This window comes from Bos grunniens, chromosome 16 (assembly GCF_055505025.1).
Source record: "Bos grunniens cultivar Pamir isolate PY7600 chromosome 16, Bosgru_T2T1.0, whole genome shotgun sequence".
In the NCBI taxonomy this organism is placed as follows: domain Eukaryota; kingdom Metazoa; phylum Chordata; class Mammalia; order Artiodactyla; family Bovidae; genus Bos; species Bos grunniens.
In genome coordinates, this window is record NC_141180.1 from 47,135,730 (window position 1) to 47,160,369 (window position 24,640).

General features: G+C 34.5%; 1 protein-coding gene across 32 annotated transcripts in view; it reads right to left on the minus strand.

Annotated features, from left to right (window-relative positions):
• Positions 1 to 24,640, minus strand: part of CEP170 (centrosomal protein 170) — a 132,436-nt gene that overhangs the window by 33,265 nt on the left and 74,531 nt on the right. For 17 of the 32 annotated variants that reach the window (XM_086344864.1, XM_086344858.1, XM_086344859.1 and 14 more), the window contains 5 exons: positions 21,635 to 22,111; positions 17,051 to 17,214; positions 16,571 to 16,864; positions 4,912 to 5,061; positions 2,102 to 2,228 (listed from right to left, as the gene is read on the minus strand). In XM_086344864.1, coding sequence (XP_086200990.1) covers positions 2,102 to 2,228; positions 4,912 to 5,061; positions 16,571 to 16,864; positions 17,051 to 17,214; positions 21,635 to 22,111 — 1,212 coding nt within the window. Of the gene's footprint in view, positions 1 to 2,101; positions 2,229 to 4,911; positions 5,062 to 6,670; positions 7,246 to 16,570; positions 17,215 to 21,634; positions 22,112 to 24,640 lie in introns of those variants that run through there. The other 15 variants (XM_086344868.1, XM_086344866.1, XM_086344865.1 and 12 more) reach the window with 6 other exon arrangements.

The window sequence follows — 24,640 nt, forward strand, 5'->3', positions numbered from 1 at the left end:
AAGAAATGGCTTAAGTATAAAGTAAAATTTTGAAGAAATAAGCCAACATTGTGACAGTATAATTTAAAAAGAAAATGCAACACTGAGATGCACAAATAGGTACATTACTAACAGGAGTCAAGAGAGCAAATTTTATGAGATGAAAATTAGGGTCATCTTATCTTAAACCTATGGGGTCGCAAAGAGTCGGACACAACTGAGCGACTGATCTTATCTGATCTGATCTGATGGGAGAGAAGTTCACATTCTTGCTTTTGTGACTTGTCCCATCTGTGAAATTTCACTCACAAAAAATGGACTCTGCATAATATATATAGAATTGTAAAAATAATCTCTAATAAACAGTTTATTTGCTATACTTTGAATTACATAGTAAAGAATAATAATGTACCTAATTTTTAATAGCATCATTATCTACTGAAAGAATGACAAGTCTGGATTTTCTAAGTAAAACAGAAAAAGTAGAACTTTAACAATGTTTTCTAAAAGAAAAAATTCAAAGCTAATTAAAAGATTTTTAACAATTATAAGAACAGAAAAAGGTGACAGGACTTGTCATAATTTCACAAACTGAGTTATTTTTAAATTATGATCTTCTGGTATATTAAAGCCTCAAACTGAGAAGTTGATGGGAAAATATATAACTTCAACATTTCCATGTGAGAGACTTTGAGAATATTACTTAAGGAGGACTTTCCTGACTGCTAATAAATGAAATGTATTTCTGAGAAAAGGGATCTTTTTAGGGAAATATAAATTAACATATAAAGCATTTAAATCTTTTGGGTATAAGTGGAAAAAAGATACTAGATATAGCTTCTGTGGTCATCCCTTTATAATTTTAAAATTTTAGCATCTAAATTTCATAGCAATACTATGGCTATAATGTAGGAAAATACTGAATAACTTACTAATGTAACTTTAATTTAGCAAATGATGTTATTTGGTTATGTCTTATCTCTGCAGTATTACTTGAAGCACTAAACTTATTTAGTTACAGCTATTTTATCTTTTTGTACTTTCCTAGCATTCTCACACTGTCCTGGCTCCTAACACACACTCAATGAATATATGACAAGAACATTTTAGGATAGCTCATTTAGAATATGATGAAACAGGAACAAAATAATGAAGGCCAAGTATTATTAATTTTTATAACAAGGGTAGAATTTTGCATTCCACAGCTAATAATACTTTGATAATGATTCTTTATAAATTTCTCTAGCCTGACTTGCTTTTTTGTTCCTCAAACAGTAATCAGTTTATGTGAACCAATCTGAAAATTATGCTGTCTTTCGAAAGATTTTTGGTAATATTAAAAATTACTTCTAATTTTTATGATAAATTATACAGCTTTTCTAGTACACTGCTGTGTACCTTGCTCAAATATTTCCTGACTAATTAATGTTTACAAAATTCCTAAAAAGATTTTTGGTTGCCACAATAAACACAAAATAAATTTCTATTTCAACTTCTAGCAGCAACACAGCTAAGAAAATAGATAAAAAGCTACATACAAATTCTCCTGAGGGTTTTATTTTTAATGAAGAATGTAATGAACTGAATCTAATAATAAAATCATAAGAGGCATAATTTTTGTTTTTTTAAAGAAACTTTATATTTCACTTCACAGAAATATAGTAAAAAGGTAGTAATAAAAATCATATTACACATTTGCAAAAGATGTATGTAATAAATTAAGTTGTACTAAGTAAATTTTCTTCATAGAACATATGGAAAAAAGTGGTATTTAAATATTTGATGTGTTAGTAAATGCAACAGTTTGGAACTGTATTAGTCTTATTTTTAAATTTTCACATGTATATATGTTATATACATATAGTCATATATAAGTTTTTGTGAGTACACACACACACACACACACACACATATGCTTCATCTACAAATTACCTCTATTTTCAGTTAGGGTTATTAATGATATCTGCAGTTTTAGTGAAAATAAAATCTATATATAGTAGCTTGAGAGTATGTGAATATATTTATTTAGGTTTAATTCACTTCTCACTACACAGACTTAGCTTATAGTATTTTAAAAACTGATGTATGGCTCACAAAAAAAAAAAAAAAGGAAAGAAAATACCATGCTCTAAAGGAACAGGTACAGACAACTCCATTATTCTTTCTTCTTGATCATGCCTTGTATGATTGGCAGCCAAACTAGCCCATTGTGAAACCCAACGCTTGTTTCCAGACGAAGATGTACCTTCCTAAAGGAGAGAAATAAAAGAACGAAATGATCTAGTCTGTCAAGCCTGTTCTCATGTTCAGAGAATTTCATTTATTCATTAAATTCCCTTTAACATATCATATAAAGCAATATTTAAACCTCACATTGATATATTACCATTTGTTATATTTCCTTATATATAAAGATTTTCTAGGGCATGCATCTCTTTTAACTACAAGATTATTACTGTGAATGTAGTAAAATTTTCTGTACTTATTAAGCACTAACAATGGTACTAAAATAAACTCTTAGAGCTTAAAATTTACTGCTGCTAAATAAAAGGTGTACTACAATAGCTTCATGGCTACCACAGCAAAGTTAGTTCTACTCCAGTCTATAGAACAGAGAGTCTAAGACCTATTTCTAAGTTGTTCTTCAGTCCTTTAAATGTTTCCATGAATCAGACTGGTTCCACACTCTCAGGGCATATTCAAATCTGCCAGGTCATGTCTTCAGGGATTTCAAATACAAGCCCAAAGCTTTAGGTTTCTTTCTACAATACGTATTTCCAGAAGAAGCTAAAAATCACTCAAATCTTTAAGAATTTTTGTATAACCAGTCTGAACATAGACCTCTCCCATCTAGATGTGTCTTTAAGGCAAATGATTAGTGTGAAACAGAATTTAATTCATGATATGGTTCCATATATATGGATTATATATTGATAATTCTTAGGCCCAGGTCAGTCTATGTATTTAAGATGGAAGATCTAGGTGTATAGAAAAAAATGTTTCCTCACTAGAAATTTAAGTCAATGTTCAGTACTGAATCTGTAATGATAACTAAGAATTGAAAGGTCTGATCAAATTTTATTCTGAATTATCTCAGAAAGCATTTTATTAAAAGTGTCAAATGACAGTCGAAAAACTGATAAATTCATAAGACTATATACTATATGATTTCAAAAATAATGGATTGAAATAGTAAGTTGCATACAAGTGACATACATACAATAAAGCCTAAAGTTACCAAAGCCTGCTGAACCTTTGAATTCCCGCCAAGATTTTGTGGGAGTTGTTCACAGTTCTTAGACTGAATGAGGTACCAGAGCCATTCACATCATTCTAGGAATACCCACAACAGAATGGGTTTCAAAGACACACATTTATGTAGATCCATTCTGTGAAGACTGTTCTAATGGCTAGTTTAGGTGGTTCCTTCAAAGGCAGGTACATACTTGGGCTATATATAAATTTACTTGGCATGGGCTGAGGGGATAACGAGGAGAAGAAGGAGTCCAACAAGTTCACAGTCACCAGCACCCTTTCGAAATTAATCAGAATACCAAAACACTGCTTTGAATAAGTATCACTTGCTTTCAATAAGTAAATTAAGCATCTTGAAAAACATCAAAATAAAATTGTTTTGACAGTTTTCAGGAAATAGCAGACCATAAAGGGAAAAATTCTATATTAATAAGCAAATATATATCTGAATTTAGTTGACTACAAAGAATACATTTCACACAAATACTTCATTTATATTTTATTTATACCTTAGGATTTAATTTATATTTAATATATATTTACTATTTGTATATTTTAAATTAACTCATTTTTAGAAAGGTAACATGATGAATAAGAGAAAGGGTTAACACATCAAAGCTCTTTAAGGTTCAAATTCTGGCCTCACAAGGTATGAGTTTTAAGACCCTGACCAAGTTAATTTCTACAAACTTCAGTTTCATTATTTGTAAAATGGTATGCAGAAAGCTTCCAATGAATGTTAGATCTTGTCAGTTGAATAAATTATAATACTTCTCAGTCATATTTTTTTACATTTCTTCCAATATATTAGTGTACAATGAAATTCTAATAACATTTGTAGTAAAGGGATAAACATTTGTTGACTGCAGAAATCTAAGACAATTACTCTGCTGGGTACTTTCTATCCTTCATATCCTTCCCTGTAAATGGGTTTTAGAAAAATACCACTTGCATAGATAAGAAAACTGAAGATGAGAAGAGAGGAAATGACTGATTTAAAGGTTCCCTGTTAGACACGGCAGTTCTAGGATCTGTACTCAGGTGTTAGAGGCTCTACTATGCTGCACTGACTCCGTGACTATCAACCAAGCCACCCTTTCTAGTTGCATCCTGGGATGCACTACAAGGGCACTTCTTTAGGTTTGTAAGTTGTATGTATCAGGCACAACCTTGCATGATAGATCTTTCCATTCCAAATACATGACCTTCTAGTAAGTATATGTAGTGTGTGTATACATATATATACACACACTTTATCTCAATGTCAGAGATAGTGAGCATATAGCTCATTAACTGCTAACTGAAATTTAACATTCTCACTGACTGACAAAAAAAATATTATGGTGTTTTACAAGAGGATATATTAACTGCTTAAAATAATATACAGCTGACCCTTGGAAAAAAGTGAGGGCCGAGGGGGAATAAGAGCTCCAACTCACTGTGAAGTCAAAACTCCATGTATAATTTTTCAGGTGGCCCTCTGTATCCATGGTTCCCAATCCTTGCAGTCAACCATGGATCATGTACTACTGTAGTATGTATTTAGTGAAAAAACAAATCTGTGTGACAGTGGAACTGTGCAGTTCAAACCCGTGTGGTTCAGGGGTCAACTGTAATTAACAAATGATAAAAATTTATATTTTGTGCATGTAAAAAATGTGAGGAAGATGTGTATACCTCGGAGTTGTGAAATCCAGGTGTACTCAGTGGTTTTCTTTCTTCCATTACTACTGCAGCAGAACTGAGAGCCCAATCTTTTACCAGATCTTTATGTTTTTCATTGATAATAGGCCTATTATAATCTTGATTGTCATCTACTCCAAATACCTAGGAGGAGAAAATTATTTTATAAATGAGATTCTGAGTAGCAGATTAATATGTGAGCATTATCAGTAACTTCAGAGGCAAAAAATAGTATTTTAAGTTAATTTTATAGGTAAGTTCAATAATGACAGAAACTTGTTTAATGATAGGGTAACATCCAATAGGAGTAACAGCTGGAGATGAAAACAGGGCAGTGGTAGCTCATGTAAATGTAACTAACCTTTTTAAACATTTAGCAAATGTACCATTTAATAATAAATAAGAGATATTCAGGATATTACATTTGCTTTGTTAAAAGATGTTAATAATGTTAAGCATTTTAAGATGCCAAGTGTTAGGACTGAGTACCACACCACTTTAGCTTGTCTCTGCTTTTGAGAAGCATGCTGGAAGCTTAAAGCTTATGGTCGATTTTATCTGTTCCTTCCCTAACAAGTGCTTAATATTTACATACATGAATTAAATTTATACAAATAATTTTCTCAGGTACTAAATAACAGATTTTACTGTATGATCTTTGTATAAAATATACTATAATTCTTAAACTTTGTGTACAGTAGAACATAATTTTTAAACTTAAAGGCCTTTGTTTGAAATGCAGATTCCTGAGTCTGTTCACACAGGTTAGCATTTTCAATAAGAAGGCTGTCTGTAGTCAACACTTCTGAAATATTCTAAACACAGAGACCAACAATCAATCATGTACCTTTAAGGGCAGTTACCTGAGTCTTACTCATTTATTGGCATAACTAAGGCTTTGAATTGACTGGGAAAAGTTTATAACTATATGAACTTTAACACCGTTTTACTCTTAAGTCTACTTGGTTGCCAATGGTTATTATTTATAGGTATTAGTTGTGGTTCTAATTATTAAAATGAAGAATGGTAACATGTGCTTGAATTAGCACTTTGTAGAAGAGAGCTTTAGAATAAAATCAAAGAGCCTTCATTTTCTACAAAAATGGAAAAAAATCTTTAAGTTAAACTATTTTCTAGAAAACTTTTTAATGATATGCTACTTTTTAATTGTAGCTGATAAATTCTGAAGTCTACATTTAGTAAAGCAAATACCAAATTTGCAAAATTCACTGAACTTGGAAATGTTACCACTAGATGTCATTACTTAATATTTAATTCAAATGTAACTGTACAGTTCTCAAGAATTATGATTTAATATTCTGTTGAACCACTCAATATTCAAATATTCTTTGCTTTAAGAGAAAACTTGGTATTATTCTTTGACTATTAAATCAAATATGAATTTTTTTTAGTATACAGAAGGGAAAAAACAAACCCATTTCATTTTGCCAAACAGCAGAATTAGCAAGTTTAACAAGAATAGCAGTAAGACATACTAAATATATCTTTCCATGTGCTCTGCCTTCAACTCCACTTGTAAAGAAGAAACCAGACCTACTAAGTTATGCATGACTACCTTAAAATTTTAAAATTATCTCTAACTCAAGTCACTGAATTCCACATTTACTGAAGCTTATTTATTTGCATAATCACACAAAAAAATTACAACCCAAGTTTTTGAGAAAAAGATAAAAATAATCACATGTGATTACTTGTATGTTGTATCTCTCTGGCACATTAATATAAAATTTACCTTCAGTTAATTTCTGATTTGATGATAGTTAATTCTAATCCATACTTGAAATGGACTTCCAAAACTTTGATTTCCTTAAATATCTAAGCATCAGCAGTTCCGAATCTATTAAATCTCTTCAAATTGCTTCTGACGCTATTTTGAAATAATAATGAAAGACACAGACAGAAAAAACTAATGTTTTTAGGGAGGGGGACTGAAGCTGTATAGAAAGTGTAGTCACATGACTTCCTACAGATTCCTTTTAAAACATTAGAGATATTAACAGCTAAACATATATCTGTCAGACAAGTAGCAATTGATTGATATTTTCCAAACAAGTAATACGGCCTGAAGTAGTGCTTGCTGTATGAGCAAGGAAGCCTTCAAAGTTCATACCTATATTTTTGATAGTGTTTTGAAAAATTAATGATACTAGTAACTAGTTCAGCTTGAAATCTAAATTGTCATTTTCATGTCTCAGTATAAAAAATCTACAACTTTCATGTGAAAACACAGAAGACAGAAAGGGCTATACTGTGTACTTTAAAGCTATAGTACTTTTCACATCTAAAAAAGTACATACAATCTGACACGCATACAATAACTTAAACACAACTTGAAGGCTCCTCAAAGCAGAGACCAAGCTTGCTAGATTTTCTCATCTTTTCATTCTAGATTTTGTCCCCAGGTGATCGTCACTGAAATCACTAACTGCAAACAGTTACTCAACCTATCTGTACTTTCTCCTCCTAGATGGTTCAGTGATATGACAAACACACTATGCTAACCTAGGCACATGAATCTTTTCTCTTCCCCACTACGCAGGGCTCAATTAAACCCCCAAACCTGATAAAGTACAAAATCAGGGTGCCTCTCATTCAGCTAGAAACTTTTTTAGATTAGAAGTCTAAAGGGAGAAAAAAAGAAAGAGCAGATACCTGTCCAACTTTTGTATTTCCTAAGTAGAATCCTCCTCCTAAGTTTGTCAGTTTTTAATTTTTCCAAAGGGCATGGGGAAGGAGCAGGAGTGGTATGGGAACAGAAAACTTCTTTTTCAACTTGTACTCTCTGTGCTCTGTGGTACTGGCAGTTTAAAAATTATTTATTTACCTTAGGGGCTGGGAGTGTTTTCATGTATTCTTCCCTATAATTCCCTTGATCCAGACAGATGCATCTCTATATGAGGGAGTGACTTGTGACTCCTCTAGGAGCCTCTAGGTTTAGGGTAAGAAGACAGAATTAGGGAACATGTTCTCAATCTTTTCCTTTGAATATGTACACGTGGTATGTAGCATCTCACTTTGGTATTTCACAGCTATTTTGCATTGGCTACTTTAAATAGTCTTAACAACCTGCTACTGAGGTATGGTAACATTATTTGTAGGTTGTTGGGTTCACCACCATAGGGCATTTAAAAAATAAACAAACAAACTATATATAAGCTCAGTTGCTCAGTTGTGTGCAACTCTTTGCGACCCCCTGGACTGTAGCCCACCAGGTTCCTCTTCCATGGGATTAACCTGGAAAGAATATTGGAGTGGGTTGTCACCTCCTACTCATGGAGGTGATGGAATTCCAGTTGAGCTATTTCAAATCCTGGAAGACGATGCTGTGAAAGTGCTGCACTCAATATGCCAGCAAATTTGGAAAACTCAGCAGTGGCCACAGGACTGGAAAAGGTCAGTTTTCCTTCCAATCCCAAAGAAAGGCAATGCCAAAGAATGCTCAAACTACCGCACAATTGCACTCATCTCACACGCTAGTAAAGTAATGCTCAAAATTCTCCAAGCCAGGCTTCAGCAATATGTGAACCGTGAACTTCCAGATGTTCAAGCTGGTTTTAGAAAAGGCAGAGGAACCAGAGATCAAATTGCCAACATCCGCTGGATCATGGCAAAAGCAAGAGAGTTCCAGAAAAACATTTGTTTATTGACTATGCCAAAGCCTTTGACTGTGTGGATCACAATAAACTGTGGAAAATTCTGAAAGAAATGGGAATACCAAACCACCTGACCTGCCTCTTGAGAAACCTATATGCAGGTCAAGAAACAACAGTTAGAACTGGACATGGAACAGACTGGTTCCAAATAGGAAAAGGAGTACGTCAAGGCTGTATATTGTCATCCTGCTTATTTAACTTATATGCAGAGTACATCATGAGAAACCCTGGACTGGAAGAAACACAAGCTGGAATCAAGATTGCCGGGAGAAATATCAATAACCTCAGATATGCAGATGACACCACCTTTAGGGCAGAAAGTGAAGAGGAACTTAAAAGCCTCTTGATGAAAGTGAAAGAGGAGAGTGAAAAGGTTGGCTTAAAGCTCAACATTCAGAAAACGAAGATCATGGCATCTGGTCCCATCACTTCATGGGAAATAGATGGGGAAACAGTGGAAACAGTGTCAGACTTTATTTTTTGGGGCTCCAAAATCACTGCAGATGGTGACTGCAGCCATGAAATTAAAAGACGCTTACTCCTTGGAAGAAAAGTTATGACCAACCTAGACAGCATATTGAAAAGCAGAGACACTACTTGCCAGCAAAGGTCCGTCTAGTCAAGGCTATGGTTTTTCCAGTGGTCATGTATGGATGTGAGAGTTGGACTGTGAAACAGTGGCTTACTTTATTTTTCTGGGCTCCTAAATCACTGCAGATGGTGATTGCAGCCATGAAATTAAAAGACGCTTACTCCTTGGAAGGAAAGTTATGACCAACCTAGACAGCATATTAAAAAGCACAGACATTACTTTGTCAACAAAGGTCCGTCTAGTCAAGGCTATGGTTTTTCCAGTGGTCATGTATGGATGTGAGAGTTGGGACTATAAAGAAAGCCGAGCACTGAAGAATTGATGCTTTTGAACTGTGGTGTTGGAGAAGACTCTTGAGAGTCCCTTGGACTGCAAGGAGATCTAACCAGTCCATCCTAAAGGAGATCAAGTCCTGGGTGTTCATTGGAAGGACTGATGTTGAAGCTGAAACTCCAATACTTTGGCCACCTGATGCAAAGAACTGACTCCTTTGAAAGGACCCTGATGCTGGGAAAGATTGAGGGCAGGAGGAGAAGAGGATGACAGAGGATGAGATGGTTGGATGGCATCACTGACTCAATGGACATGGGTTTGGGTGGACTCTGGCAGTTGGTGATGGACAGGGAAGCCTGGCATGCTGTGGTTCATGGAGTCGCAAAGAGTCAAACACGACTGAGTGACTGAACTGAACTCAAAGGCACAATCTGACCTTACAACTTCTTCCTTTTCATCTGTCTGGGTAAATCTCTGTCCCTTCCCAGAACCTATCCTACATCCTTGATTCTTCCTATTCTTTTGGACTCTTACAGCCACCTTCTTTTCCTTTTTCATCACTGTTTAGCATTCTCTATTAGTTCCTCCTTTTGTATACTGAAATCACACTCAGTTCTTATCTAATGCTTCTACAGTTAAAATGTCCAGTTTCTCTCCTTTTTATGGCTTAATTTATTGTCCTGCATTCTTTTCTTTCATGCCTAAATCTTGCTGAGGGCTCATCAATTACCATCTTATGCTTTCTTTGCCAAACAGATTTTTAAGCATTAAGTGCTTAAGTGGGTATTAATAGAAACTGAAAAGTATTTCTAGATTTCTATTAATCAAAGCAATCCCCCTGAAACTTACACATTTCTTCTGATGCAACCAAGTCTTTTGCAGCTTTCATATTTCTTATTACAAAGAAAAACTTACAAAACACAGGTTTTAAATTACACATTTTAACAAGTTATTTTGGAATCAAGATATAAACAAATTTCAGTACATAAAATATAGGAAAATCTCTTTGTAGAGACCTCATTGCATTTAATCAATCTATAAATTCACTGAAATAAATTAGCTAATACATAGCTAACCACATATAAATAGATAAACATAAAAATCAAGTCAATATTTTTTCTTTCTCATTTACCCATTCAAAAGATAATTACTGAGTGTCTACTACATACCAGGAACTGTTCTAGGCACAAGAAATACAAACGTGATGAATACAAATGAGATCATTCTAGAAAGGATAGAGAGAATAAACTAGCTAGAGGTAAGTTCTATAAAGAAATCACAGTAGTATTATAAGAGGGTAATGCTGGGGCTATTTTATAGATAGAGTGGTTAAAGAAAGCCTCTGAAAGTAAATTATAAGGAGGTAGGCATGCAAAACTAAACCAAAAAACCACACAGGGAAGAGCTTATTAGACTAGGGCACAGTAAGTGAAAAGCCCCTAAAAACCAGGAAAATAAGTAAGATCTCTTACAATAGTAGAAAAAGGAAAATCAGGGCAAACCTAATAAATTTTAAACTTTTAACTGAAAAAAATGTGAGGGTTTCCTTATGAAGCTTTGGGGATTAATACAGCAGTAAAGAGTTTCCTGTACCTAAGAAGGACATGGAGTGTTAAAAAGGGGAGAGGAGCATCAACAGAGTGACCAAAACTGAATTCTCCTGATACAAAAATTTTTTTTAAATTGTTCAGTGAAGAGACAGCAGGAAAGAAGATTAACATAAAAGAAAAAAAATCAAGCTGTCAGAATTTACCTGTTAAGAACCACTTAACCACTTTGCTTCAGCCCTTATATTAACTCACATTATTTCTGGATTGATAGGAATTAGAAAAAAAAATATTAAGTCAAATTCCAAATGCAGCCTCTATTATCAAGGTCCTCTTCTACTACTCAAGGCTCTTATCTGATCTCTTTTCCTTTAGTTCCCAGATACCTGACTGGGTATATGAGTGGACTCTGCACATACCTCCCTCCTCTGTGTTTTAACAGGCTCTCTTTACCTAGATTTTGACTCTGCTTTATCAAGTTCCCTGACTCTGACTCGAACCTAGTCTAGAATCCTGCTGTGAATGTCAGAGAGTTTGGAATATCTTCATTCCAAATTGCTTATACCTGGATCCAAGTTCTCAGCACTGACTTCCTTTGGGATGTCTCACTGCTGTCGATGTTCCTCATTTTGTGTTTCCAGTCCTGTATAGTTCTCCTGGTTCTGGATTCTTCCCTACCACTTGTTGCCTACAGAATAAGCACTGATAGATACGAGACCCCAGGAAGGGAGAGAATATGCTAATAAGAGGCACTGGGGGAATCAAAACTCAGGAAAGAAGTATCTGGTAGAACTGGTCTATGGTATGAAATTTGTGGAGAAGAAAAATACTTTTTTCAAAAGAATCTCAAGACCTCTACAAAGACCAGTATTTTTTTTTCATTTAATATTTGGCTTTCTGTTTTCACTACGTCTTTCTCATTTAGCTTAAAGTCTATGAAGTAGCCCTGACAGTATCCTTCTCTTCCCTTAGCAGTGTTTTGGACGAAGGAGTCGGGAAAAGAAACTGGTACTATGATGGGTTCTCTAGGTTATTATAGGGAAGTCAAAGGAGGGAGGTCTAGGGGAGGCTATCATTGCAGCGGAAGATAATTACCTTTAATCCAGGCAGTTAACAGCACTTTCTTATTATAGCACATCTCCATGTAAGCTTAGATGTAAAACTTAAGAGTTCTTTATGAATAACAGACATGCATTAATATTATAAAAAGTAAATTTGGGGACAGAGCATACAATAAGTTTTATGTACTGACAAACACACAACACAGAAGTATAAACCAAAATGCTGTAATCCCGTAACTTGGAGGTTGGGGCAGAGATATCTCAGTGCCCTTGAATTACATAACAGTACAACGACACAGAAAAAGATAATGGCATAATAGCTTGATCATCTCTTTAAAGAGATCCTACTTTAACAGTATGCAACTTCTCCTGAGTTGCAAGGCAAGTATATGTTCTGCTTATCGTCTCTAGACGCAGAAATACAATGTACTTTGGGGAAAAACTGAAAAGGCATTCTAGTGCTTAGCATATTTAATGTCAGTGTATCATGTGAAACTGCTGCTTACTCACTTTTATTATTCTGTCTTTGATTCCAAGGTGCTACTGTTCTTTTTATTTTCTCTTAGTCCTATGTTTGATCCTCCTTTATTCACTCTTATTCCTTTGTCCACCTATACTGGTGTTGCTAAGAATTTCATACTTTGCCTTTTTTCACTTTTATACACTCTTTCCAGGTGATCTCATCTTTATTTTGCATTCACAGCTACCCTCTTGTAATTCCAGAAATGTTATTTTAGCCCAGATCTCTTACCTAAGATCCAGACATTTATATTTAACTGACTACTGGACATGTCAGTAGCTTTTTAATCACCTTCTCTGCTTCCAGCCTTTCCAAGTTTCAATCCATTCTTTACACTTATGACAATGATTTGCATGTCATTGCCAGATTTAAAAGTGTTCAATGATTCACAACTGCATTCAGCATTAAAACAAAAACATTAAAGTCCTTAATACAATATGGAGAGGCCATCAATGTCTAGTCCAATCTCATCTCTCTGAAAGTAACTGCGGTCCTCTGAACAAGGCCTCTACCCTCCTGGGCTTTTGAAAAGATTGCTCCATATTTTTGAAAAACTCTCCTTGACCATGCCTGCTGCTAAGTCGTGTCCGACTCTGTGCAACCCCATAGACGGTAGCCCACCAGGCTCCCCCGTCCCTGGGATTCTCCAGGCAAGAACACTGGAGTGGGTTGCCATTTCCTTCTCCAATGCGTGAAAGTGAAAAGTGAAAGTGAAGTCGCTCAGTTGTGTCCGACTCTTAGCAACCCCATGGACTGCAGCCTACCAGGCTCCTCCGTCCATGGGATTTTCCAGGCAAGAGTACTGGAGTGGGTTGCCATTTCCTTCTCCAATGCATGAAAGTGAAAAGTGAAAGTGAAGTCGCTCAGTCGTGTTCGACTCTTAGCGACCCCATGCCTATTATGGGATTAATCCTGTACGTTTCAAAACGAGCTTGGTCGGCAATTAAATTCGGTATTTACTGAGGACATTTTATATGCCAGGCACTAGGTTCCTATAGTCATGGGGTTTATATTCTTGCACATGTGTGTGTTTGTGTGTGTATTATAGGGGAGCAGAGAGGCAAATAAATAAACAGGAAACTATCAAATGCTGATAGAGCTTATGATTAAAACAAAACAAGCTGATTTGATAGTACAGGGGAGGAGAGGGGTGTTTCCTTAGATTGGACAGTTAAAGACTTCTCTGAGGAAAAGATATTTAACCTGAGATCTCCTCATGGAAGCTATTGGTACCCTTACTTGAACAGTTTGCTCATCAAAGCATCCACCATACTATTTTTAATGCATATGTTTTCACTTGTATATTTCCATGCCTCCATATAACTTAGTTCTTGAGGGGAAGAACTCTGTCTTTTCCATTTCAATCTCTCTCTCTCCTAACACAAAGCTGGGCACATGGCAGATGCTGAATAAAGGTTGAGAAAAAAATTAATGAAAGAAACCAGCTCTCAAATGAGGGAGTAAAAAAGGAAAGAAACCACACTGAAGTTTTCAGGCCCAAATAACAATTAAATTCCGAGGGACAACAGCTGATAGTCCCCACTTCCATCCCACACACCCCAACTTTAAAAGGGAGAAAACGGATGACAAAGCTTTCCCGAGCAACTTGATATGATGTCTGAATCTCCTCCCATCCTCCCAAAGTCCTTCTTACGCCCTGATTCTGACTATTTTGGGTCTTTGTTTTCTTCATGCTCACAGGTTACTTCATTTTCTTCAGACATTTGTTTCCCCAGAGCCTGACTTTAGTTAGCCTGAATCTGACCTCTAGCTTTAACCACAGCCAGTAGAATCTCAGCACTTTTTCTTTGGCATTCACAACATAATGTAGTGACTCCTGTTTTCCCCTACAATTATGGCCTTAGCTTTGTTTTCTGGTTTATACAAACTAAGAATGACTGAATTATCTACTCAGTCACATTCTGACATTATTCCCTTAAATGAATCCTGCTTTAGATTCTTGGCTTTCTTTATCCATAGTGTAACCATATACTTTGTCACTGAGATTGGGACTCTTTTTGAAAATGAAAAAAAGGATGCTTATTATGGACAGCAGGTATACACCAGGTTTTGTGGTCCTCTTCATCCAGCAGTTTACTTTTCAAGAGTCTCAACTGCCAACAGGGACTTCCTTCTTGACTTTCTGTTGTTGTGGCCAGGCTATTTCCTTGCACTTTAACTTCCATTTGAGTTTCAGATTTGACCTTTTCAATGCTGAGGAACTTTTCAGGATTTATCAAAACCTAGTGTAGAGATTCATACATGGAAACTCCTCATAGACCTTTTATCATAAGATAGCATTATAATAATAAGCCTCATATATTTTATTGAATTCTTTCTGCAATCTAGTGTTCACTCAGTGTACTTATATCTGGTACAGCTAGTATAGATCTGTCTGCCTATAAGTGTTCATGTTTTTAAACTACTACAATATAATCTCTCACTGAAAGATCTTTTAATAGAGAAACATCAATAAACTGTAAGTGAAATATACATAAATCAAACAAAACTATACTAGAATAAAATTAATCTGTATTTTAAAAATTAGGTTTTTTTCAAAACCTATCCTTTTGTTTTCTACTTGACAGTATCTTAAATAGAAATATACTAACTTTAATCTGAAAGTAATGTCATTATTGATTCCCAGTGATGAAAATAATTAGAAATGACTGAGTCATTTTCTATTGCTACAACTGTGTTCTTAGCTTTCCTTTACTATTATTAGAAATATTACTTTATGTTTGTTAATTTTTTAAAACTTTATTTCTCTTTTTTTAAAAATTTATTTCTCTTATTAACAACTATCATAATATCTATTTCCTAAACTAATGGGTTTCCGGAAGTCTGGAGTTCTATACCCCAACACTGAACAATTCTGAGCATTTGCCCCTCAATAAATGGATGTTAGAAATTATATATATATATATATACACACATACCAATGTAGTAATAGACTGTATATACCATAGAACACACTCTTAAACAGAAATAAAAACTATGAAATTAAAAGTAAATATAAGTCCCAATAATTTCCTGCTTCCCAAAGGGTTACCCTGTCTATTCTCTAAAAGACCACTGTTTAAGCTCATCATCTGAACTAGTGTATCTCAAATGTTAATCTGCATATGAGCCCTACTTTTAAAGCAGATTCCTTTTCACTATGTTTAAGATGGGCTGGAGATTTTGTATTTCTAACAGGCTATCTAGTGATGCTAATGCTGCTCACATGCTAAGTAACAAGAACTGAAACAAGAGATTAATGCTTAGCCAAATTTATGTTTCTGTCTTCCAGGGGATCAAATATACAGCAGATTCTAAAGTCAATCTTTCATTACTGGGGGCAAAACTACTTTTTAAACCATACAACAATCATTATACACCTTAATCAAATACATCAAAAATAAAATCTGTAATGTAAATTATTATCATAACTAGGTATACCCTTGGTTAAACTCAGAGTATCATAAACATGCTGATTTTGTTTTTATACATTTCTTTTCTATCACCACAGACAGCAGTGAATAGAAATTAAGAGGAGAAACTAAGGAGAAAGAATAAAATGGATTAAACATGTATTTTCATCTGCTTCCAAAATAAAATTAGTAGGCAGGAAAACTTTAACTATTTTCAATTGAAGCTCATGTTTATATTAATGGAATCAACAGTAATCTGGTTTTCTTTGATTTTTAGTTTTTAAATGCAAAGTGAGCATGGTCAAGATGTAGCATTTAAAAAGTCAATCTTAAATTATTAAAACTTTAACAGGTCCAAACAGCTTATATGTACAGAACTTTACATATGAAACTCAAGCAAATTCAGAATACAGCAGAACAAAACCAGAAAGTATTTTGGTCTTATTGTTAGGTTTTCAGTTCCCTAATAAAATCCTAAAGTTTTAATATACTAACTACATGAAAACATTTTATATCCTCTAATAATTTCCAACAGTTAAATATAGCACGAGAAAACTAATACCAATTATTTACCTTGTCAATCATTTTTCTTGCTTCCACTTCCTCACTGTTGGGATTCTCTAACTCAATGGTATAAGTACCCTTGTCACTTTGGTCATCATCATTATCCTTTTCAGAAGCAGCGGAAGTAGCTTGATTTTTTAACATTTTATCCATCTCCTGGCTTGGTCTGTGCCCAAGACTCCCTGAACTTCTTAATAATGCAGTTTGTAGGAAGGGAATTGACACCGATGGCTCCTCTGATTTCTGTTTTAACAATTTCCCATGTGGAACACCATGCCCCCCTCTGTGGTGCGCAGAGCTAGTCTGTAAAGACAAAGAAACCACTTTGGCATCTGCTGCTGGAGATTTTGTTTTTTCAAGTTTTGTATGTGGTGCTGAATGAGTAGTTTCCTGACACAAGATTCCCGTACTCTGAGAGAAAGAATATGACCTTCTTTTTCTGGGATTGTCTTCATCAAAGAATGCAATCATAAAAGCAGTTTGACTTACAACAGCTTGGTCTTGATGCTTTTCAGTAGCCTGGGCCTTCTGTAGTTTTTTCTGTTCTGAATGGTGTCGCCTTAAGTGTTCCTCAAGAGTTGCACGCTTGCTACAGCGCCTGTGAGCCCCAGCATTTTCTGAGTCGCTTTGTGTACCATCATCATGTTTGTTTCCTGGACACAGAAAAGAAACCGCATAATAGAGAAGGGAAAAAATCCTATGTAGAAAATCAAAGCATATACAAAAGTGCTGCTTGTTCTGCCCCTCCCCCCTTTCAATCCAAAGTCATATGTTCTTTTCAGTAACAGGCTCTGCAAACTTCCCTCAATTGCAATGCTTACATTCAAATTTCATCAACCAACAATGAGTCCTTTATAAACACTTGAATAGGATTACTTTTCTTTCTCCAAATTTTAACTTTATAATGGTTCATCAATGCCTTAAAAGATAAGCAGTGCTACAACATTTGTGATAGTCTATATTTGTAACATTAAATATTAATCCTGCCTTTAAATCTTATACCTTATTTAAACAATCAAAAATTTATCTTTAGCATTAGAAAGGAAAAGACAGAAAAAAGTGTGATCCCACCGAAATGCTTATCGTTACACCAGGAAAAGAGAATGCAAATGCAATAAAAAAGTGTGATGAATCGTTAATTTCAGTGATGTTCAAAACTTTCAAAAGTACAGCATTCCTTTCCTTTTTTAATATTTAAAAATGCAAATTTGCAGTTTCCACCAATTACTGTACAATTCTTTACAAACATCTTTCTAGCTATGGTAATTTTTGCGATTTTGTATGTGTGCTCATTTCAACTCTGGTGGCTTCAACGAGTTAAATAAAGCATGCTAAAAGGTCTAGCATGGAAAAAGCATAGACTATGAAATCCTATATAAACCTACCAGACAAATGGCATGTTGCTAAATATAACGAGACAAAAATATGTTTTCTCCATTAAGCATATAGAGTCAAGATAGAATAATGCAGTTGAATTTTGAAAATATCAGCTTCCTAACAGAGGCTTTTTGTTACTCTTCATAGCTCTGTTAAGGATTAAGTGTGAAACTTTATGAAAACTACTTGATTTTTCACTGATTTAGAATTCTTATCATGTAAACAATAAGCACACTTGAGGAAATAATCAAATGACAATTATTATATTCTTATAGCATGAATTTAATGGAAAGTTGAGTTATTCTATGGGTGTTTTAGACTGAGTCACAAATGAGGGCTTAAAAGATAGTTCTTTAGAAGAAAGCTTAAATGAATCTAGTCAACCAGGTGTATTTCAATACTTCCAGAACTAAATCTGAAAATCTTCCTTCAAATTAGCAACTAGTGAAAATGCAATACGAAAAGAAAAAAAACAAAAATTAGTGTTTAGTTTAATTAATGGAATTCCTGCCTTGATAATTAATCTAGGGATAAAGGATAGGCAGATGGAATGCAGAAGCAAACAAACCACTAGTTCAAATACAAAACTCAGGAAAATTGCACATTGTACAACCTATTTCATATTGCACTGGATATACTGAAAAGGAATCCAGTTTGTAAGAGCTGTAAATAACTGAACTCCCATATTTCATGTGTAATGGGACCAGATAACCCATATTACACACATACACAATATGAAAACACCATCTTTACAGACTTTAGTTCTTGTTCAGTTCAGTCGCTCAGTTGTGCCTGACTCTGTGTGACCCCATGGATGGCAACATGCCAGGCTTCCCTGTCCATCACCAACTCCTGGAACTTACTCAAACTCATGTCCATAGAGTCCATGTTAGTTATGTATTATTTCTTGTAACAAGTTATATGTTATAACATAATTATATATAACACATATATAACATACAGTCATATGTTATGACATACTTATATGATAATTCTTGTAACAACATATAAAAATTTGGTGCTTATCTGGTGTCAGGTCTTTTCAGTATCTTTTAAGTTACAGGTTAAAAGGTTATAGATTAGCCATTTTCTTTGTAGAAAATTATTCTTTTTCATTTCCCAGTGTTATACAAGATAACACATCTGATCAGATGAAAAAACTGCAATTTTTGTTTTTATTTAACAGAAACATCATTAGGAACTGTTGAGATTTTTTTCTGTTCTATCATTAATCATGCATTAATATGTTGAAGTTCTTCTAGTATTTTTTAGGATAGATTGACTGTAACTAATCAGTAGCTGTGGCCAAAAGAAGCTTCAACTCTCCTAATGGGTAAAAGTGTATGGACTTTGTGTACATTATTGTCTTCACTGTCCCAAAGCACGTGCATTTCACTCTTGCAGGAGCAAAGTTGTTTTGTTTTGCCTACTTTCAAGTTTTTGACTGATCTAAGCAGTTGCTGAATATCTAATTATTGTAAAATAGTTTCTATTTGCTATACTTATATTTATCTAGAGACCAGGTATATACTTTTGATCTCTTAAATTGTGGAAAATCTTTATCTGATGATGGCAGCTCTAACTTTGGGGGAAAGTAAAATGTCATTTGTAAATACATCTGAAAAAATAAAATGGATAAATCTTGGATCAAAAATGAGGCATATTCACAAAGACATTTTCTTAGATGGTTTGTAAAATGTCCTGAAGGCAAATTTAAAAGCAGGGTTCTATGCAATGACAACATACTAGAATGTATATCTACCTATAAATCAACTCTGAGGGATAATAATAATTTGTATAATTTCTGGTAAGGATTTTAAAAATCTAACATAATATATGAATACAGTCTGAATGTGAATATCAATGCCTCTAACAGGAATCAAAATAATAGCTAAAACAGAAAATAGTCATTATAAGTAAAATTACAGTTACAATAATAGGGTGTAGTAAAGGTTTTTTTTTTTTTTGGCCATACCACATGGCATGGAGGATCTTAGTTCTCTAACTAGGGGTGAAACCTGTGCCTCCTGCAGTGGAAGCAGAGTCTTAACCACTGGAATGTCAGGAAAGTTCCATAAAGGTATTTTTTAGTGGTGGTTTATCTCTTAGCTCATTTGTGTACATTTATTAAGGATGGTCTAAAGAACATGTTATTTCTAAATTTTCAAAGTTTATACTACTTTTTACATTATACTAGGATATCAGTCTTATTTTATCCAATCCATAAAAAATGATCAATTTACAAATGGGTAGCTTTTATATGTAAGCTTTAACCTATATACATATCAATACACATATAGGTCTCAATTATGTATGTTATTATCTAGTAGGAGTAAAGACAACAATTACATGTCAAAAGTTTGTATGCCAGGTTAACTGCTTATGATTATAATTAAATATGGTAATAGGCCCTGACAAAGAATTAGGTAATCACACCATCTCACAATCTTGAAATGGCTTAGAAGCAAATAGGAAATAGGTATTTCTTCCATTAGGTGAAGAGAATCCCAAACCATAAAGTACAGGTTAAACCAGGGTCAGTTTTGTCAATGATAATGAAGTCATTCATTGATTATTCAAATTACTGAGTAACTATCACATACTCAAATCCCAGGAAAGGGCTAGAGATATAAGGTAAGTAATATACAATCTCAGCTCAACAAGTATTCTTTTAAAGCTCTTTTACTTTTTGTATGGTAACAGAATGATCAGATTAACATGTAATCATTTCCCTTATAGTAAGCTTGTTAAATAAAATCAAGATATAGTAACATAAATCTGTATTTAGCAAATTCTAAATTAAAATTTAACTAGCAAAACTAATGGGGGAAAAATGATTAGTTGATACTCTGATGTATTTTAATAAAATATTTTTTGTCAAGTACTTTTAATAAAACATTTAATAATTATTTCAAAAATAAACCTTTAACTGCAATTTTCACTAGTGAATTCTTAATTCAATTAAGTCCTAGTATATCTATTTGTTTCATGATTAGAGTATCTTGAGAACAGTCTGAAACACTCCACCAACAATGTGACTATATTGCCAGAGTAGAACTCTAAGCCCATAATTCAGTAACTTAAAACGTTTAAAATCTACATGTTGACATTTTACAGGAAGCACACAGTAGAGAATAGAATTAAACATATATTTTCCTTAAATCAGGAAAATTATGAGAACTGTCTTCTAAGGAATTCCACTGGTGAAATGAATGAATATTTCCACAGGAAAAGGATATTTAATGGCATATATTTTCCAGGCAAGAGTACTGGAGTGGGTTGTCATTTCCTTCTCCAGGGGTTCTTCCTGACCCAGGGATCGAACCTGGCTCTCCTGCATTATAGGCAGACGCTTTACCGTCTGAGCCACGAGGGAAGTCTCTATGGCATACATATAAATTTACAAAACTAATTTGGTTTTGGCAAGAAAATGAAGGCAGACTGCTCTGAATGAGTAAGTTGGATATGGGCAGAATGGCTGGCTTTTGAACTTTAAGATCAAATATAAACCTTCAAAAAAGCAGAAGCAGGAGCTTTATATCTGCTTCTTATATGCTTATATGATATGCTTCTTATATGCTTATCTGCTTATATGATATAAAAATAATTATATATCATATAATTATTTTTCTAATCATAGTTTGGTAACTGTGAAGACTGAAGTTAACCATAAGAAAGGAAGTTCTGAAAAGTTACCTTTCAACCTTTTCAAGTAAACTGGAACATCACTTTTAATACTTTTGGAATCCTCTTCTGTTCTTTCCCATACCATCTGAGGAGGGTTGTTCTGTGCTAGCCAGTCAGCTACTTTGTTTTCGGGTGCCATCATTCCAGTTTGAATCCCCGGCAGGTCTTGAGTTCCAGGAGAAGACTTCTTTGACTTGTGGCGCTGATCAGAAGTAAATTTTGTCACATGATCTCTAATAGTTACTTTCCCTGGGGTACTGTCATCAAATTCAATGGTAAATGAAGCATGCCCTGCACCTGTTGTATGAGAACTTGGTGTGTCTTTTGTTGGGATTTCATGAATAGTGCTCTCTGTTATTTGTGATGGTTGCTGAAATTCTTTTGTAGGGATTTCAAAATAACTTGGTTCCCTACAGAAAGGAAAAAGTACTTCTTCACTTGCAGCTGCAGATTGTTCTTCAACTTGCTTGGCATCTATGCTGCACCCTAATAAGAAAAATAAGAGAAAATTCAAAATATTTGGGAGCTTCTAGAACTTGAAGGAGTATAGTAATGGCCACTTCCATTACTCCATGGGAATCAGAAGGCAGATCGCTGCTTAGATGAAAAAGAATGACAAAAGTCATAAGAGAGAAATAATTTTTATTATAAACATGGCATTCCTGTTACCAATAGGAGATGCAAGATAAGCAGCAGTGCAAAGGATAGCAAAGCAGTTAAGAGATGGGATTTTGCATGGCTAGGTCTATATTGTTTCCAATGTGGATCCAGAAATCATCAAAAGTACAAAAGAAATGAAATCAAATGTAGATGGAGATGCATGTTCAATGTACATATCTAGAGAGAGAAAAATATATGAGTTTCCTTATCAAGTAAGGAGGATGAAATATTGCAAAAACAAGTAAATTTCTAAAGGAGAACGAGTGTTCAAATGAAGAAGGAAACATGAGGTTAATACATAAGCAACATTCTGGACAGGATGATTTTACTTACCATTCTTCACCATCACAATTCAGAGATATTACTTTCAGAATCACAAAAATAATATTATAATGTGTGATCCTTACAAGAAGACAGATAACATTTTATAAAGAAAAGAATGAGTAAAGACATGTGGTTTGCTTGTAAAATGCAATCCAAGCAGCATTGTGAAACAAGAAAGTTAAAAATAGAAAATTCAGTTGCCAGCCAATTAATTCCAAAAGAAAATTCATGTACATTTCTATACAGCAGAATGTGCTCAACTGTCAAAAATCCTTAGAGGAAAGCTGAATTATAAATCTCAGATCACCAACAAGAGTTGGCATAAGCAAGTAATTCTGGAACACTATTCCTCTGTGCCTCAGAGACAAATAAGAAGGTATGAAAATAAATGCATCTCTATATAAAATATGTGAAGGCATAAAAATGAAAATAACCGAAATGTCTTAAATCTGTTATCAGATATTATAAATGCAAAAAAAAATTAAGATTAAACTGCTTTGATTTTCAGGAAGCAAAAGAACTATTATAAAGACGGTAAAGAGTGAATTCAAATAAAAACTTTCCCTAAAGCTCAAAAGAGCATTCCTTTTAAAAACACATTGATAGAAAAATCATTTACAGATAATTTATTAGGAAAGAATATATGAGGGACAAGGTTGTTTATAATACTTTTCTAATTAAGTGAAGTATTTGGTCTCTTGAAACATTTTTCCAAGTATTAAATACCGATGGAATTCTTCAGGTGCTATAATCAGTTTCTTAGCAACACTCTGAATATGAAAGTCATAAAACTGTTTGCTTTTAGGTTACACAAGAATGGGACAGCAACATCTCTACAGTCCAGTGTGCGGCACAAGGTACTGCGCGTGTGCCAAGTCGCTTCAGTCATGTCCGACTTTTTGCGATCCAAGAACTGCAGCCCACCAGGCTCCCCCCCACGGGACTCTCCAGGCAAGAATACTGGAGAGGGTTGCCATTCCCTTCTCTAGGGGATCTTCCCGACACAGGAATCACTCACGTCTCTTATGTTTCCTGCATTGGCAGGCGGGTTCTTTACCACGAGCACCACCTGGGAAGTTCCAAATTAAGAATTATCTCCAGTGTAAAATACAACCAACGAGGACGGCAAAGAATTCACCTGCATTGCAGGCGAACCTGGTTTGATTCCTGGGTCGGGAAGATCCCCTGGAGAAGGGATAGACTACCCACTCCAGTATTTGGGGCTTTCCTGGTGGCTCAGATGGTAAAGAGTCCACCTGCAATGTGGGAGACCTGGGTTCGATCCCTGGGTTGTGAAGATCCCCTGGAGGAGGGCACAGATCATTAAAGACTTCAAGTTCCACTTTCGAAAAAAAAAAAAAAGAGAAGAGAAAAATATTACACAGACAGTAAACAGAATATATAACAAAACAATTTTTAACAGAAAAATTATCCTTGTCAAATCTACTTAGTGTTTCCTCACCACTGAAAATAAAAAAGTGTATCAGAAAAACTCTATACTATCAAAGCAGTAATTCTACACACTACTTAGAAGAAAAGGATATGCAAGATTCTTAATAACCTAAGTAATGTTCCAAAAACGTCTTTATTAAAGAGCTCATTTATTTTTTCCTTAATATTAAAATGTCCCCTTGAATGTTTACGTTGGAGGCCTGTCACTTAAAATTACCACGAGAGTAAAATGCATTGACTGCTCTCTATATATTGATAAAATCACTGATGTTTTTATTTTTTCATACACTGATTTATTTACTAATTTAATAATGTACTGTTCCTGACCAATTTCATGTAGAACTATCCTTCCTATCTACCTGACCGCATTCGCTCATTTTGTTTTCCGCATCCTTACAGGAACAGAGTAACACTGAGGACAGAATGCAGCAGTCTCCTACCCCCACTACCTGAATGCTCAAATAAACGATGTGACTAAACTATAAAGCAGTGACTGCAACAAGCTGGCCCAGGGGGATAGCATTTACCATCTACTTGTCACTAATGATTCAAATGAGTATGTTCTCAATTTTCCTCCCT